Genomic DNA, 17,393 nt, shown 5'->3' on the forward strand with positions numbered 1-17,393 from the left:
TCCCTTCCCTGGGCCAGTGGGAGCCTCTTCAGCTTGGCTCTGATGCCTTTGACACGGCCCCAACAGCCTTTGAGGGTTTCCCTGCTCCCTAGAAGGTGAGATGTTTCTGGCTCATCTTGTACATTTCCTGCCCTGGCATGGAATCAGTCATTTCTCCAACAGCCTTAGTCCTTAGTGAGAAACCACTTTTAGGGTGCTCACTGCCACCTGGTTGGTCACTTTTTGTGGCCTCCTCAGTGCAGAGATAGCGAGGGTTTGTAGTAAACTTTAGTAAGTGTGGCAACAGGCTCTGTAGTGGCTCCACTGTCCCAGCCCTGTGCTGTTCCCTCCCCTTTAGTGTGGGTGGGACCTGTGACTCACTTCCAGGCATTCGAATATGGCAAAGGTGATGGGAGGTCATCTCCATGTTAATGGTATGTGAGACTGTAGCCCAATTTTCCAAGAAGCAATCTCTCCCATGCCAGCTTTCAGGAAGTCAGTGGCCCTGTCAAGAAGGCCCACATGGCTAGGAGCTTAAGGTGGCCTCTAGCCAACAGCCAGTAGGAAGCTGAAACTGACAATCTCAAGGAACCGACAGCTGACAACAAGCCTTTTACCTGGGAAGCAGCCCCTTCCCTAGTTGAGCCTCTGATGAGACTGCAGCCCCAGCCAGCCCCACATTGCAGCCCCAGCCACAATGCCCCACTCCACCCCTGGCCAGCTTGGTGAGACTCAGAGCACCCAGCTCGGCCAGGCCAGACTCCAGGCCCACAGAAACCATGTACCAGAATCTCTGGGACACATTTAAAGCACTGTGTAGAGGGAAATTTATAGCACTAAATGCCCACAAGAGAAAGCAGGAAAGATCTAAAATCAACACCCTCCCATCACAATTAAAAGAACTAGAGAAGCACAAGCAAACAAATTCAAAAGCTAGCAGAAGACAAGAAATAACTAAGATCAGAGCATAATTGAAAGTGATAGAGACATGAAAAAACCCTTCAAAAAATCAATGAATCCAGGGGCTGGTTTTTTGAAACAATCAACAAAATAGATAGACCACTAGCCAGACTAATAAAGAAGAAAAGAGAGAAGAATCAAATAGATGCAATAAAAAATGATAAAGGGGATATCACCACTGATCCCACATAAATACAAACTACCATCAGAGAATACTGTAAACGCCTCTACACAAATAAACTAGAAAACCTAGAAGAAATGGATAAATTCCTGGACACATACACCCTCCCAAGTCAAAACCAGAAAGGAGTCGAATCCCTGAATAGACCAAGAACAAGTTCTGAAATTGAGGCAGTAATTAATAGCCTACCAACCAAAAAAAAGTCCAGGACCAGATGGATTCACAGCCGAATTCTACCAGAGGTACAAAGAGGAACTGGTACCATTCCTTCTGAAACTATTCCAAACAAGAGAAAAAGAGAGAATCCTCCCTAACTCATTTTATGAGGCCAGCATCATTCTGATACCAAAACCTGGTAGAGACACAACAAAAAAGAAAATTTCAGGCCAATATCCCTGATGTCCCATTGATGTGAAAATCCTCAATAAAATATGGCAAACTGAATCCAGCAGCACATCAAAAAGCTTATCCAGCATGATCAAGTCGGCTTCATACCTGGAATGCAAGGCCGGTTCAACATATGCAAATCAATAAACATAATCCATCACATAAACAGAACCAATAACAAAAACCACATGATTATCTCAATAAATGCATAAAAGGCCTTCAACAAAATTCAACACTCCTTCATGCTAAAAACTCTCAATAAACTAGGTTTTGATGGAATGTATCTCAAAATAATAAGAGCTATTTATGACAAACCCACAGCCAATATCATACTGAATGGGCAAAAATTTGAAGCATTCCCTTTGAAAACCAGCACAAGGATGCCCTCTCTCACCACTCCTATTCAACATAGTATTGGAAGTTCTGGCCAGGGCAAGCAGGCAAGAGAAAGAAATAAAGAGTATTCAAAAAGGAAAACAGAAAGTCAAATTGTCTCTGTTTGCAGATGACATGATTGTATATATAGAAAACCCCATTGTGTCAGCCCAAAATCTCCATAAGCTGATAAGCAACTTCAGCAAAGTCTCAGGATACAAAATCATTGCGCAAAAATCACAAACATTCCTATACACCAATAATAGACAAACAGAGAGTGAAATTATGAGTGAACTCCCATTCACAATTGCTGCAAAGTGAATAAAATACCTAGGAATACAACTTACAGGGGATGTGAAGGACCTCTTCAAGGAGAACTACAAACAATTGTTCAAGGAAATGAGAAAGGACACAAATAAATGGAAAAACATTCCATGCTCATGGATAGAAAGAATCAATATTGTGAAAATGGCCATACTGCCCAAAGTAATTTACAAATTCAGTGCTATCCCCATTGTCTTTCTTCACAGAATTGGAAAAAACTACTTTAAAGTTCATATGAAACCAAAAAAGAGCCTGCATAGCCAAGGCAATCCTAAGCAAAAAGAACAAAGCTGGAGGCATCATGCTACCTGACTTCAAACTATACGGCAAGGCTATGGTAACCAAAACAGCATGGTACTGGCACCAAAACAGATATATAGACCAATGGAACAGAACAGAGGCCTCAGAAATAACACCACACATCAACAACCACCTGATCTTTGACAAGCCTGACTAAAACAACCAATGGGGAAAGGATTCCCTATTTAATAAATGGTGTTGGGAAAACTGGCTAGCCATTTGCAGAAAACTGAAACTGGACCCCTTCCTTACACCTTATACAAAAATTAACTCAACATGGATTAAGGACTTAAACATAAGACATAAAAACATAAAAATCCTAGAAGAAAACCTGGGCAGTACCACTCAGGATATAGGCATGGGCAAAGACTTCATGACTAAAACACCAAAAGGAATAGCAACAAAAGGCAAAATTGATCAATGGGACCTAATTTAACTAAAGAGTTTCCACATAGCAAAAGAAACTCTCACCAGAGTGAACAGGCAACCTACAGAATGGGAGAAAGTTTTTGCAATATATCCATCTGACAAAGGGCTAATGTTGAAAATCTACAAGGAACTTAAACAAATTGACAGGAAAAAAAACAACCCCATCAAAAAGTGGGTGAAGGATATGAACAGACACTCAAAAGAAGACATTTAAGCGGCCAACAAACATATGAAAAAACGCTCATCATCACTGGTCATTAGAGAAATGCAAATCAAAACCACAATGAGATACCATCTCATGCCAGTTAGAATGGCGATCATTAAAAAGTCGGGAAACAACATATGCTGGAGAGGATGTGGAGAAATAGGAACGCTTTTACACTGTTGGTGGGAGTGTAAATTACTTCAACCATCATGGAAGACAGTGTGGCGATTCCTCAAGGATCTAGAACCTGAAATACCATTTGACCCAGCAATTTCATTACTGGGTATACACTCAAAAGATTATAAATCATTCTACTCTAAAGACACATGCACATGTATGTTTATTGCAGCACTCTTCACAATAGCAAAGACTTGGAACCAACCCAAATGCCCATCAATGGTAGACTGGATAAAGAAAATGTGGCACATATACACCATGGAATATTATGCAGCAATAAAAAAGGATGAGTTCATGTCCTTTGCAGGGACGTGGATGAAGCTGGAAACCATCATTCTCAGCAAACTAACACAAAAATAGAAAACCAAACACGGCATGTTCTCACTCATAGGTGGGAGCTGAACAATGAGAACACATGGACATAGGGAAGGGAACATCACACACCAAGGCCTGTCTGGGAGTGGGGCGCCAGGGGAGGGATAGCATTTGGAGAAATACCTAATGTAGATGATGGGTTGATGGGTACAGCAAACCACCATGGCACGTTCTGCACATGTACCCCAGAACTTAAGTATTTTTTAAAAAAAGAAGAAAATCAAGTGATTCTGCTTTTGAAAATTCCTGCTAATGTTTTTCATGCAACATCTCTTTGGTGTGTGGCTCAGGGGTAGAACATTGCACCAGGATTTGCTCACGGGTCTCGTTTCTCTTCCTCCTCCCCCAGCAAATGACGACTGCTTGGAAACTTTTATAAAGGAAGCGGTTGCCTTTGTGGCTGATAGATCTAAAGGTGAAGAGCTTCTGGCCAAAATGATTCAGCAGCAAACCACTCCCCTCCCTAGCACCACGCAGGCAGCCCCCTAGCCCCGCCCCTGCCCCGTCCCAGAGTGGTTTGCAGGGTGGGGTTCCACGCTGTGGCCCCAGCACCCGCCCCTGGTTTGAGACAGCCCACTGCCCCGTGCTACCCGAGAAGGCTCAGCACAGGCACCAACCACTGCCCAGCATTGCCCCGTGCTGCCTGAGGATTGGCACGGGCACCAACCACTGCCCCCAACTGCCCCATGCTGCCTGAGAAGGCTCTGCACGGCCACCCCCGACTGCCCCGCACTGTCCCCACCCGGGCAGCCATGCAAGCGGCTGGAACTCTGCTGGCCTTCTGCTGCCTGGTCGTGAGCACCACCGGGGGCCCTTCCCCAGGTAAGTAGCGTTCTCCCCTGGCCGCTCCCCTTGGGGTCTCTCCCTGAGATTGGCCGCTGGTGCCTTGGGTCTTCCCCAGGGCACTTTCCTGGCTTGGAATCCCCACAGGACCATGCGGTGGTAAGAGGTGCTGGGAGTGGTGAGAGGGGCAAGGGGCTCCATCCGGCTGCAGCCACCTTTGGGGGTAGCAGGCTACAGGAATGAAGGGTGTGGGGGCTGCCCAGAAGGCTAGGGGCAAGGGAAACGTCTTCCATTCTCTGGTCTTCACAGAGGTCTGAGAAAGGTCTGAGCAAGGCAGATCTCCCGCAGCCCCTCTGCGGGACGGAGGCGACAGGGCAGCCACATGCCTGCGGTTAGCCTCTTCTATCTGATGGCTTGTCCTTCCTTCCTGCTGGCTGCTGTCCTGTGACTTGGCCCCAGGGACCCTAACGATCAGACTCTTTCACCCTTCCTGAAATCCACTCCCTGAGGGTCAGCACTCAGGGGGAGGGGGGACACGGAGGAAGCAGCCACTGCCTGTGCACTGGGAAACTGAGGCACAGTCAGGCTAGGTGATTTGCCCAAGTCACACAGCCAGGGACAACCTTCCCTCCCCCAAAGGGAACTGGGCCATGCCCTCCCTGGCACAGGAATCAGACCAGGATACTGATGGGAACTTAAGAGGCCCTCGCCTCATTTAACCAACCAGGAAGCTGGCATCAGAGGGTTGAGGTGACCCGCTCAAGTCACACGACCCCCACTCAGCAGATGGGGACAGAAGGGGGCTAGAGTCTGGCCAAAGGGGCCCAGGTTGGGGGGTGTGCAGCAGGACCACTGACAAGAGGACGGCCCCAGAGCACCCAAGGGGTCCACGGAGGGTTCTCACCTCCTCCTGGTGAATCAGAATACTGAGGACTCAGTGACGCTGGGGGACAGTGTTGAGCTCCCAGGCCTGGCCTAGGGTGGGTGTTGCGACTGAGTGACCAAGAGGACAGGGCAGGCTGGAGGAGGGAGGCAGCTTCTGCTCTCACTGATGGGAACATGCCACCACCATGGGCTCTGGGTGGTGCTCAGTGAACATGGAGCTCACCCATGGCCGGCAGAAGGCTGGGGACAGCACGCCTGCCCTGCCTCCCAGCTTGGGAGTCTTCTCAGCTCACGCGTGGAGCCCTCCACCTACTTCCCAGCCTCACAGGGGCCTCTCCTCCTGGTCCTGTCATGATGCAGCGCCGCCTGCCCACCGCCGTCTTGTGCCCTGCCCCTTCGTGTCTCCAAGGTCCAAGAGGGAAGCGGGGAAGAGACGCACGTTCACCCAAGAGAAGTGGCTCCTTCTCACACCTCAGAAAAGGCTCTCCTGGAGGGGACATGGAGCCGGCTGTCCTAGCGTGTCATGGGATCTAATTAAACCTACTGACTGCTAAGGGGTTTCAGAGCTCTGCTCATCTCATGGAGCAGGCTAGGGGCTTGTAGCAGAGTGGTGTGGGAGCTGACGTGCTGGGCAGCTGGCAAAGTCACTTTCCTGGGCTGTGCTCCTGGTCCCTCACTGGTGTGTAATGCTGCACCAAGGCTTTCCCTCCGTTCCCAGTAGATCTGCTGTCGGCCACCAAACCCCAGACGGAAGCTCCAGAGCCCACGTTCACACACATGGAGCAGGCCCTCAGCCTCAGTCCTACCATCCGTGAAATGGGAAGATAACTGCACCCCGCCTCCGATCTTGGGGAGGCTGAAAAGAGGTGGCTCGGGGAAGGCACAGGCATGGAGGCACACGGGGCGTGGGGTGCTCTCTGCTGGCCTCGGCCCCGTGCTCTCTCCAGTGCAGGACCTTCTGCCGCTGTGCTAGTGACAGCCCCCAACACCCTGCCCACGTGCTATGATCATTTCTGGTGCTTCCAGCAAGGGCCTTCAGTCTTCGGCTGTACAGGGAGGGTGCTGGGAGGCCCCCAGTCTAGCAGCAAGAGAGATGGGAACCTGGGCCCCAGACACAAGCATGCATCCTGCCTCCACCCCACAACTCCTACAGCCCCTCCACTGCCTCCTCTGAGACTAAATTACAGAGCCTTCCTCATGACTGAGCGGGCTGGGGGGCGGAGGAAGCAACAGGGACCCCGAGGGTGGTGCCGTCTGAGCATCTGGCCTCTCTCCACGCCCAGGCACTGAACTGCACAGACCGCAGCGCCGAGTCCCTCACGGCACCTTTCTTCCCTGAGGCTTTCAGAACCTAGGAAATTGCCACACTAGCTTCCGCCACCCTTTTGAAAAGGGCTGTTTCTTTCTCAATCTGACGGGCATCTCTTCTGGGAAGCTCTGCGAGGTGTCATGTCACCCTCTGCCCCCTCCACTCTAGCTGCAACGGTCCATCTGCCTGGACAGGGGCCCTGGGGTCAGGGAGCCATTTCGGCTTCCCTCTGCAAGGTGATGTCACTCCTTACTTCCCAGTAGCAGAGAGACCACCTGCAGCCCGGGGACCTCCTGCCTCCCGGGGAGCATTGAGAGCTGCCGCAGGCTGAGCCACCCTCTATGCGGCAAGATTTGTTTTTCCCAGTGGGGGCATTCATTTGCCCTGAGACCCCTGCTGTGGCCATGTGCATTTTGATGTATTTGATAATGATTACAGTATTGCACATCATTTATTGACAAGTGCTTTGTGTATGTTGCCTCATATATTCTCAATGTCGTCAACATCCTCATTTTACAGGTGAGGACACGGAGGCTCAGAGAGGTTAGGCAGCTTGCCTGAGATCACACAGTCGGTGAGAGGCAGAGCTGGAATTCAAACTCCGGGTGTGTCCCAGTGGGTTAAGGTCGGGACTGATCCTGGGAGAGCTGTCTGTGTCCTGTCTGTGCCAGGGGCATGTGTGTGCCCTCAAAAGAAAGTCTCCACCATTAGCCATCACGCAGAGACCCGAGTGTACAGTGGGCGGGTGTGGCCCCAAGGACCCGGGCTTTCTGAATTTTGATGGTGTCATGTGAGAGGGCTTGGGGTGACGGGGTGAACACCAGCACCCCTAAGCTGGACCTGTACCCCCCAACACCCCAGTTCTCAGGCACAGCCAGGCAGACCTTATGCTCTGGGTGATGGGGGCCAATGGGGCCCCTCCCAAAGGGTCTCCCCACCCAGCTCAGTACTGGCCCACGGAAAGGGCACCCCCTCAGGTGACACAGGGAGGGACACCAGCAGGGACCATCTGCATCCAGCTCTCGGCACCCAGGTCCCCATCTCAGGGATGGTTTCACAAGCAGGGGCTTCCCAACCTCTCGGCCACACCTAGAACACTCCTGAAAGAGGGAGGCGGTGCGCAAGGCCAGCCCCTGCTGTGCCCACCCATTTTCCTACTAAAGGCAGGTGGGAAGGGTCTGCCTGGTGTCACCACAGCGATCCCTGTCCATGTTCTCTCTCTTCTCAGAATGGCTTAGTACTAGCTCTACCACCAGGCCAATGCCCCGAGGACAGGAACGTACCCTGCCCAGGGCATGCCCAGCAGCTGTCAGAAGCTGCAGCTCCCTGCTGCCTTGGGCAGAAGCCCTGGCAACTCCCCTGGCACGGCAGCTTCACATCTGCACCCCAGTGCACACTGGTCCTTGGGTGCCCCGATAGGTCTGTGCCCCATGCACACAGCCAGTCAACGCTCAGAAACAGGGGGCTGCAGCACGAAAGCAGGATGATCGCAGGGTCCCAGGACAAGGAGACGGAGGAAACTCAAATCCATCTCCCTGAGGAGCCTGGGGCCCGGGTTTTTAAGGGTTCTGGAGTGGCGAAGTGTGGAGATCGACTGTTGGAAGGGGCAGCGTGATGTCACAGCACAGGGAGAGGAAGCAGCTGTGTTTTCGTGATGATTCCGTTCCTCTGTGGGGGGGTTTCCAAACTGGTTGCTGGAATTGGGATCTGAAAAACATCTTGGGCGAGAGAGCAGCCTGATTCAAGCTTAATTATGAGTATCTTTCTGTCCAGAACCTGGCATGCAATTCTTGTCAATGTGCGGGGACGGTTTCATTAGCCTTCCCATGACTATGTGTCCTGGGGCCTGCTCAGCACCTGGTATCATCAGGCCCTGCCCACCCCCGCCCCACCTCCAGCTTCTATGTCTGGAAGCTCCCTACCTGTCTCAGGCACGGCCCACCTCCCCTCCCACCCTGCATTAGAAGCAGTGGTGGGCTGAGGTCAGGCTGCCCTGGCAGGCTCCTGGTGGAGGCCTCGCACAAAGCAGGTACCCCCACTCCCCTCCAGCAGGCCTGGTAGGCCCCAGGCATTGTTTCTATACAGACGAATTTTATGTGCCTTTTGTTTCTTCTCACAAGCCTGATGGTCCGTGGGTTCTTTCCGTTCATGTCACCCTGGCCATCACCACCATCACTCTCTGCACCCAGCAGCAGCCTCCAGCGTGGTCTCCTCAACTCTTCCCAGCACGTAGCTCCCTCCTCCCCTAGGTCAGTTCAGCCACCTTCCAGCTGCTACCCCGTACCCTGCCCCTCTGCTCACCCATTTTACCCTCAGGTTGGCGTCCTATCCTGTGCCCCAGCCTCTGCCTCCCCTCCACTGCGGGCGGGGCCTGTCTCAGAGTCCACCCTGCATCTCCCTTAGCACCTGCCAAACAGTCCTTGAATGAGGAAAAAGCGAGAGTGGTGTTCCGAATTAGTCACACCTGGGTTTAGCCCCCACCCTGCACTCCAAGCTCTTGGTCTCCTCGCCTGCAGAATGGGCATGCAGCAGAAAAAACAGCATCGCGGGGCCCTCCAGACAGAGCAGGAGAGGAGGAGAGCACCCATTCTCCCACGGCCCACCTTCAGCGGCACAGAGCAAACCCGAGTCCCCTCCCTGGGGGCGGTGGGGGGGTCCTCTCCACAGTTCTTTGACTCCAGCGGAGGCTCTCAAAGAGCTGCATTCGCTCACCACCTGCTGGGCGCTTGTTTTCTTCCCTGAAGATGACTGGCCCCTCTGGGGTGTTAATTCTTAACGATCAACCTTTCCTTGTTAATTTCTCTTAACAAATCATCCTAAAAATAGGTTTGACTTTTAAACATTTTTAAATTAAAAATTGAGCTTTTAATATCTGTTTAGACAACTGTAAGACAGTGAAAGGTTTAACTTGAAGCCTACATTTTAGGAAACATGTAGTTAAATAAAAATATACCAATTTCAGTATTTCTCATAAGCTTTTTATAACTTTAACACAACCTTTTAGGAACTAACGTCATGAGCTTGAAAGGGAAATTTATCTGAAGTTCAGTGTAACTGAGTTTCACTTCATTTTTAAAATTCTGTTAATCTCAAGCAAAATTAAATACATTTTATTTTTTAAAAAGTTAATAATGGTTAGCTTTAAGATACCAAGAATAATTATTTTTTGTTATGCTCCTCTGTATTTTTCAAATTTCCTACCAAAAATAGGTAAGTTTATAATCAGAAAAAGTCATAAAATATAGTATTTACAAAGAAAAAAAATGGACAGCCATATTAATTTGTGAGGAAAGAAAGCAAAAAAATAATAATAATAATAAAAACACTAATCTCTGATAGCAAAAATACACTGAACACACACTACCCCTTCCACACACGTGTCTCCTTCTTTCTCTGCTGTTCAGATGACAGTGATGAGCAGAAACCAAGCTAGTTTCCAGAACAGTTTTTTGTTTTAACTAAAAGCCACATTCAACTTCCTGTCATCAACAAGTGCAGGGACCAGAAGGAGCTGGCTTTGGCACTGGGGCCCCTCCTTCCTGATGGTAACACTGCAGGTCCCAAGGACCCCCCACTGCCAGCACCAGTGTCAGAGTCACCTGAGAGCCTGGGGAAATGCAGGTTCCAGGGCCTCCCCTAGATGGCCAAGCCCAGCCCCTGCTGCTCAGGAACAGAGCAGTTTCTATTCCATCTTCAGAGGCCTAGTCTTAAGCAAAGGCTGCAGCAGTTTCAGGGGGGATGTGTGTGACACTAATTACTGTCAAGGACAGTCCCAGGGCATGCCAGTGCAGGACACAGCTATCCAGCAGCACACGGGACCAGCACATGGCCAGCATTCTCTATGGGGTGGGGCGCCAGCACTGCGCTGCTTTCTTGGGATGGAAGGCCAGGCTTCCTTGGCTGCTAAAGCACGAGGCAGGCACAGTCATCCAAAGCCCAGCCATAAAGCTCACCTTCTGGCCCGGAACCAACCACGGGACAGCCACCTGCCAAGCGGCCTCCCTTCACAATGGACACTCTTTACCGGGATGGGGCAACATTCCCAAGGCCACAGAACTTCTAGTCCCACACCTTCTTTGCCCACTCCTGGCACTGCACCGCCCAGCCTGGGGGTGCCACGTGGTGACCAGAAACCTCGGCATCCTGGCTGTCTACCCTTGGTGGGGTCTGGTGTGCACCCACAAACATCCAGGACCCAGGAAGGGCCTCTTGCAGACCTCAGGCAGCAGTGGGAATGGCCTCCTCTGGGGCCCTCGCACTGAGTTGACACTGACGTCCTGGCAAGGCCTCCCTGCCATGCCCAGCTATGAAGCCTGTCCCCTCCCGTTCCCCAATCGCCCTGCCCCCAGTGCCCTGGCACCCAGCTTTCCATCCAGACCATAGCAGGCTGCAGCCTCAGGCACAGATGCTAGGGGACAGACTGCGGGGGAAGCCCCCGGTGCTGCTTCCCCATCTTCTATCCAAATATAGGCCTCCTTGGTACAGGAAGGGCAGGCCTCCCTGACCCCAACGAAGCTTGTGGACACAGTGCACTGTCACCCACAGGAGTGAAAAAGACTGTCCCTGGAAAGTCAGGAGGCAGTGCAGGGGTATCAGGTGCTGCAGGCTTCCAGGAGGGGTGCCCTCCTAGGAGCTGGGCCTGAGGCTGAGAGCCAGGCAGGCAGAAGGCCTTGAGAAGAGGACGGCGCCATCTCCTTCCAGTGGGAGGCCCTACCTCCATCCACCGCCTAGAGGGCCAGGCTGGGGCTGACTTTCCCTACCGTACTAAGGCTACATCCCGTACTTAGGTTCTTACCTGTGGGACATGTTCTGCTTTTATCACATATGTTGGAAATAACCCTGGGTTCTGAACGGGGGGCACAGGTTCATTGCACCCCCTGGCACCTGGTCCTCAGCTCTGAAAATGCAGCAGCAAATGCACTGCAGGCGTGTCGGTCGGGGGACAGGTGAGGGGGCAGGTGAGGTGGGAGAGGTGAGGGGGCCGGTGAGGGAGCAGGTGAGGGGACAGGTTGGGGGACAGGTGAGGGGGCAGGTGGGGAGCAAGTGAGGGAGGACAGGTGATGGGGGCAGGTTGGGGGGGCAGGTAAGAGACGACAAGTGAGAGGGCAGGTGGGGCATGTGTGGGGGCAGGTGAGGGAGCAGGTAAGAAAGAACATGGGAGGGAGGACAGGTGGGTGGACAGGTGAGGGGGGGCAGATGAGGAGGGACAGTTGAAGTGGGGCAAGTGACGGGGCAGGTGGGGGGGGCAGGTGAAGGGTGGGTGGGCTGGGTAAGCGGGGACAGGTAACAGGGGCAGGTGAGGGTGGGGCTGGTGAGGGGGGAGCAGGTGAGGGGTGGGTGGGGCCGAGAGGCACACGCCAGCGGAGAACTGAGAACCACAGAGGCATGAGGTATGACACCTGGACTGAAGACCCCGCTAACATCAGTGTTCTTATCTGGTTCTCGTCTCTTTCAGATACTTGTTCCCAGGACATTATCTCAGGTGTGAATCCAGGATTTCCTAAAACAATAAAGACCAACGACCCAGGAGTCCTCCAAGCAGCCAGACACAGTGTTGAGAAGTTCAACAACTGCACGAACGACATGTTCTTGTTCAAGGAGTCCCGCATTACAAGGGCCCTAGTTCAGGTAACGGTCTCGGTTCTGGTCACATGTCACGAACAGCCCTAAGCAGCTGAGTTGCTACAGTGCGACACCTAGGCGAGCAGGGCGGATGTAATGTGAAGTCGCTCCTGAGTGCAGAACTCTGGGCAGAAAGCAGATGCATACGGGGTTGGAGTGGACAGCAGCAGCCGAGGCCAGCATCCCCAGGGCAAGGCACAAAGGTTACACAAAGCACACGGCTCCCCGGCAGTTACCAGGCCCCTGGCCCAGAGCCCACTAGGCATGGGGTAAGAAGGCACCAGGGCCCTAATGGGGCTCCTGGAGGCGGGCACCAAGGCTGACAGGGGAGAAAGCCACTGTCCGAGGAGCTGTCCCTGCTGGGACCAGGGTCCCCATCTGGCCTCACCCCTCACGTGCCCTGCAGCCCAGAAGTGTCCTTGCCACTTTCCCCCTGGAGTGCTCACTCACATCCCAGAGTCCCAGAGCTCTGCCCAAGCCACTGCCCTTTCCCCGACTCATTTTTACTGTGCCTGCTCAGCACCCTCCCTCCTAGGGGACCCTCTGGGACACAGCCAGGCCTTGCTCGTCTGTGTCCTGAGAACAGCCACTTGCTAATGTGGGACACAGGCTGTGGATGACACCCACCACCGCGTGCTGGCGCCTGGAGGGAAGGGACAGAAGCAGCCCTGTCCAAGGCAGTCTTCACAGTGTTCATGGTTATGCTGGGTCACAGGTCGGGGTGATTTTTATAACCTAATTATTTCCGACAATTGCAAACTTGTGAAGGGCAGCATGCTTTCCTATGAGAAGCGCGCTACAGAAGGCAGTATGGCGTGTAGCCAGGGTCGTCACTCCACAGCCTGGCCTGGGTGACGCAGGCCCTCCCTCCTTCTCCGGGAGCCAGCGGGATGCCCTGGGCCTGAGTCCTCGGGGTTCTCTGGGAGGGGGCTTGGAGGTTGTCCCTCTCCAGCTTGGCGATATTGGGGACAACGTAATTTCCCTAGAGCCGAGACTAAAACCTGAGGAATTTTTCTTCAACTCCTCCGAGACCACAAATGAGAAAGAACCAGGCGGCTGCCATATCCAAGTGGAGAAGGGCTGTCCGGAAACTCAAAACTCCCAACCCCACCCCAGGCCTGACACAGAGGCCACAAGAAACAGCCATCATGGGGCTGGAGTGAGGGCTGCAGGGCGGGCTCAGCAGGGCAGGCTCAGCAGGGCATGCAGGAGACCTAGTGTGACGTCCCTCCTGAGTGCAGAGCTCTGGACAGAAAGGAGACACCTGTCTCAGGAAGGGGCACAAACCCCAGCACGGGCAGGGAGTGGAGTGGGAGGGGTCTGCAGGCTCTGCCGTAAGCCGGAAGCATTGCCCCAAGACGCCGGCCCACTTCCCTTCTCCTGGGTGGGCACCTGCACCACTGTCTTGAGGCCCCGCTTGCTAGTGGAGGAGCCTGCCCTCCCTCCCCGGTGCCCACTAACCCAGTCCCTTTGCTCCCTACAGATAGTGAAAGGCCTGAAATACATGCTTGAGGTGGAAATTGGCAGAACTACCTGCAAGAAAAACCAGCACCCGCGTCTGGACGACTGTGACTTCCAAACCAACCAAACATTGAAGCGGGTAAAGCAGCAGGCCCTTCTCTCAGATGCGCCCTCTCTTCCCCAGCCCACTCCCTCCCAGGGCTGTGAAAAACACCCTGTCACCATTTCTCTAACACAGCACTCCAAACCTCACCCCTGAGGAAGCCAGGCCTTCCAGACTCCCGCATGACCAAGGATCCGGGAGAACAGGAGGTAGAGCCTGTGCCAAGAGGTCCTCAGACGACATCCTCCCGTCCTAGAGGCGGAGACACAGCTCGGGAAGAGCGTCCTGGGGTGTGGGTGGAAAGGGTTAGAGTAAGAAAAGCTTTCAAACAATCCAGAAATTTTATATATATATATCATATACATGTATATGATATATATGATAGATATCATATATAGCATATCTCTGCAGAGAGAGCAAGAGAAAGGAAACATGGCAACATTCAGCAATTATAGAGGTGAAAAGCATATCTTCTTAAATCATTCAAGTTTTCTGTAGGTTTGAAATTTTTCACAATGAAAACTAGGGGCAGGAGAAGAGCTCCTCTGTGAGGAGCACCCCTCCACGGGCAGAGGGCTCCCCGCAGGGCAAGTCTGAGCTCTCAGGTGTGCCCTTCTGTTTCAGACTCTGAGCTGCTACTCTGAAGTCTGGGTCGTGCCCTGGCTCCAGCAGTTCGAGGTGCCTGTTCTCCGTTGTCACTGACCCCCGCTTCTTCAGCAAGACCACAGCCGTGACAAACACCAGGATGCGTGCTCCCTGTCCCCTCCCACCCATCTCATGACCGGCCTCACAGACCCTCTCAGGCCTCTGACGAGTGAGCAGATGAAGTGCCGCTGGGTCACTGCAGGGCAGCTGGAATGGGAGCATGGTAGAGCCTCCTAACAGATTAAATAGATCACATTTGCTTCTAAAATTAACTCCTGTTTCTGAGGCTGCACACCTAGATTCCGGGTCTGGGTGCAGGGGACTGAGTCAATGGAGGGAGTTGTGAAAGTAAGGGATGAGCCCCCGTGGCTACAGGCCCCCAGGAGAGCAGGGTACAGCTCTGGCTCTGAATCAGCGGCAGAGCTGGGGGCAGGGACCCCATTGGCCACTGGGCACCTTGGCCTGTTGTGATGAACACAGCTGGGAATCAAGATGAACAGCGAGCAGCAGCCATGCTGGCCCTTTTAGGGGAGCGTCGGGAGGTGAGGCAAACCTTACCAGGGATCCCCTTTACCAAGGGTTCTGACAAGTTGAAATTACTTCCTCTGGGGGCCTGACCAGCCTGAGCTGCTAGCTATAACCCTCCAAAGGCCAAAGCCCCAGAAGAGGTGAGCTGTCCACACCAGGAGCAGCAGGGCCACGGCTGTGCCTCCCTGAGGTTCAGGCCTCGCAGGGACTTGCCCTGCTGCCTGAGTGGGGGCAGAGCAGCAGACCACTCCCCAGAGCCCTCCAGAGAGGGCGCCCCACTGAAGATGACTGTGCTGGGGGTGCAGGAGGAGGGAGAGGCCACCAAGGGCTGGAGGGCACCAGGATTGGAAGAAGACTGGAAGAAGTGCCAGACTGGGCCACCTTGAGATCTGGGCACCCCAGAGGACTCTGCTGTGCAGCCAAGGTTTGAGTCAGTGCCCTGCCATGATCCATAGGTTGCGGGGGCACTGCACAGCCAGCCGCTGTCACCCTTGCTCCCAGCTTCACCCGCGCGTTCTCCAGTCACATCCCCAGGAGGCTGGCTCGGCTGTGCTAGCTGTGACTCTGGCAGTCACTAACCTAACCCTTCGGAGCCTCAGTTCCCATTGGTACAATGAGGCCATGTCTTCTGGAATCATTAAGAGTCAACATATGTGAACAACTTTCAGAACTACAGACCACTCTGCAAGTGTAAGCTGATGATAAAAATCTCAAACTGAGATCTCTGTCCTATGAAATGTAATAGCTGAATCTTGATGGAGTTTCTGTAAGGGATAACAGAGGCACACGATGAGTCACCCGATTAAGAGCATGTTAGTAATTCACGTTAGAATGAATCCCTTTTATGTTTACAGCAAAAGCATATCACATATTAAAACCTAATAAGAAGACTCTATTTCACACCTCACCATGTCAAATTACCAGATAAAACACAGGAAATGACACTTGGAGACAGAAAATCAACAGCTAAGTCAAAATCAAGACTCCTTTGCTAAAAACTGTGACTAACAGTTTGCCAGCTTCTTTATATTTGTGAAAATTACGCACTGAAAGCAAAGCTCTCTGTTCTCAATTTGAAAAGGGAAGTCTACCTATAAGCCCAGTACATTTACATTGTTTGTATGACAGAATGATTAGGTATTATCTTACTTTCTTTGTATACTTGACATACAAGGTACATCATTTGTTACTAAAAGTATTTCTAATGACCACTAATTTTCTTTCCTATAGAGTCACATAAAAAATTTTGAGTTGTTCATCTGACACAATGTGGGTCACACCAACTAGATAGAATCTCATCTTTGCCTCTGTCCTACTGGTGCTGCCCCCAGGAGCCAGCCTCGAGAAGGGGGGACACACAATTAACCACCAGAATCCCAACTCTCTTCCCCAACCTGAGGCCTGGCCAGTGCTGGGAGAATTAACCATCAGACTCCCAACTCTCTTCCCCCAACATGAGGCCTGACCAGCGCTGGGAGGAATTAACCATCAGACTCCCAGCTCTCTTCCCCCAACATGAGGCCTGGCCAGTGCTGGGAGGAATTAACCATCAGACTCCCAACTCTCTTCCCCCAACATGAGGCCTGGCCAGTGCTGGGAGAATTAACCATCAGACTCCCGACTCTCTTCCCCCAACATGAGGCCTGACCAGCGCTGGGAGGATTAACCATCAGACTCCCAACTCTCTTCCCCCAACATGAGGCCTGACCAGCGCTGGGAGGAATTAACCATCAGACTCTCGACTCTCTTCCCCCAACACGGGGCCTGACCAGTACTGGGAGGAATTAACCACCAGACTCCCGGCTCTCTTCCCCAACAGGGCCTGGCCACCACTCAGGGGAGAGGAGGGCACAGGAGTCTAAGGCCAGCCAGTGCACACAGATGGTCCCGATGTTACCACAGCTATCAGTTCTCTGAATTTCTGTATCATTACATATTTATCTGATTTTTTTCTAACTTTTATTAGTATCCATTTAAAATACTGTCTCTGTGAAGTTACTCCAAACATTTTTGGAGGCACAATCTCTATTACTCTCACAAATACCCAGGAAAGAAAGGAGCAGATGTCAGCCCCATTTCGTAGGCTGGGAAACAGGAGAGAAGTGTAATATCAACTTACACCACAAGGAGTCAACGTCAAGAGCAGATGGCCTAAGGCTGCCTGCTCCCTGCCCGAAGACGGCTGCCTGAGAGGTCCCGCCGCTTCCCTCCTGAGCTAGTCGGATGGACTACTTGGCCTTAAAACATCATCCTCACCAAGACAATCCTTACATCAACACCTGATGAAATTAAACTTCAGTACTGTTAATTTAAGTAGTGAAGAAACTCCCAGGCCACACCATCAAAAAAGGTTAATCAGCAGAAG

The 17,393-nt window shown here is 52.3% G+C and overlaps 1 protein-coding gene across 1 annotated transcript; it reads left to right on the forward strand.

Annotated features, from left to right (window-relative positions):
* Window positions 1-4,253: 4,253 nt before the first annotated feature.
* On the forward strand, window positions 4,254-14,768 carry LOC105486736 (cystatin F). The gene is made up of 4 exons (XM_011749781.3): window positions 4,254-4,514; window positions 12,125-12,297; window positions 13,775-13,891; window positions 14,480-14,768. The coding sequence occupies exons 1-4, from the start codon at window positions 4,379-4,381 to the stop codon at window positions 14,555-14,557; spliced, it is 504 nt and encodes a 167-aa protein (XP_011748083.1). The 5' UTR covers window positions 4,254-4,378; the 3' UTR covers window positions 14,558-14,768.
* Window positions 14,769-17,393: the final 2,625 nt, after the last annotated feature.

Source organism: Macaca nemestrina, chromosome 15, assembly GCF_043159975.1.
Source record: "Macaca nemestrina isolate mMacNem1 chromosome 15, mMacNem.hap1, whole genome shotgun sequence".
NCBI lineage: Eukaryota > Metazoa > Chordata > Mammalia > Primates > Cercopithecidae > Macaca > Macaca nemestrina.

What these genes read in the sequence shown, in the direction of transcription:
- LOC105486736 (XM_011749781.3), top strand. Translation starts at nt 4,379, where the DNA reads ATGCTGCCTGAGAAGGCTCTGCACGGCCACCCCCGACTGCCCCGCACT. An exon ending in CACCGGGGGCCCTTCCCCAG is followed by an intron (nt 4,515 to 12,124) that starts GTAAGTAGCGTT and finishes CGTCTCTTTCAG; the next exon opens with ATACTTGTTCCCAGGACATT. An exon ending in TTACAAGGGCCCTAGTTCAG is followed by an intron (nt 12,298 to 13,774) that starts GTAACGGTCTCG and finishes TGCTCCCTACAG; the next exon opens with ATAGTGAAAGGCCTGAAATA.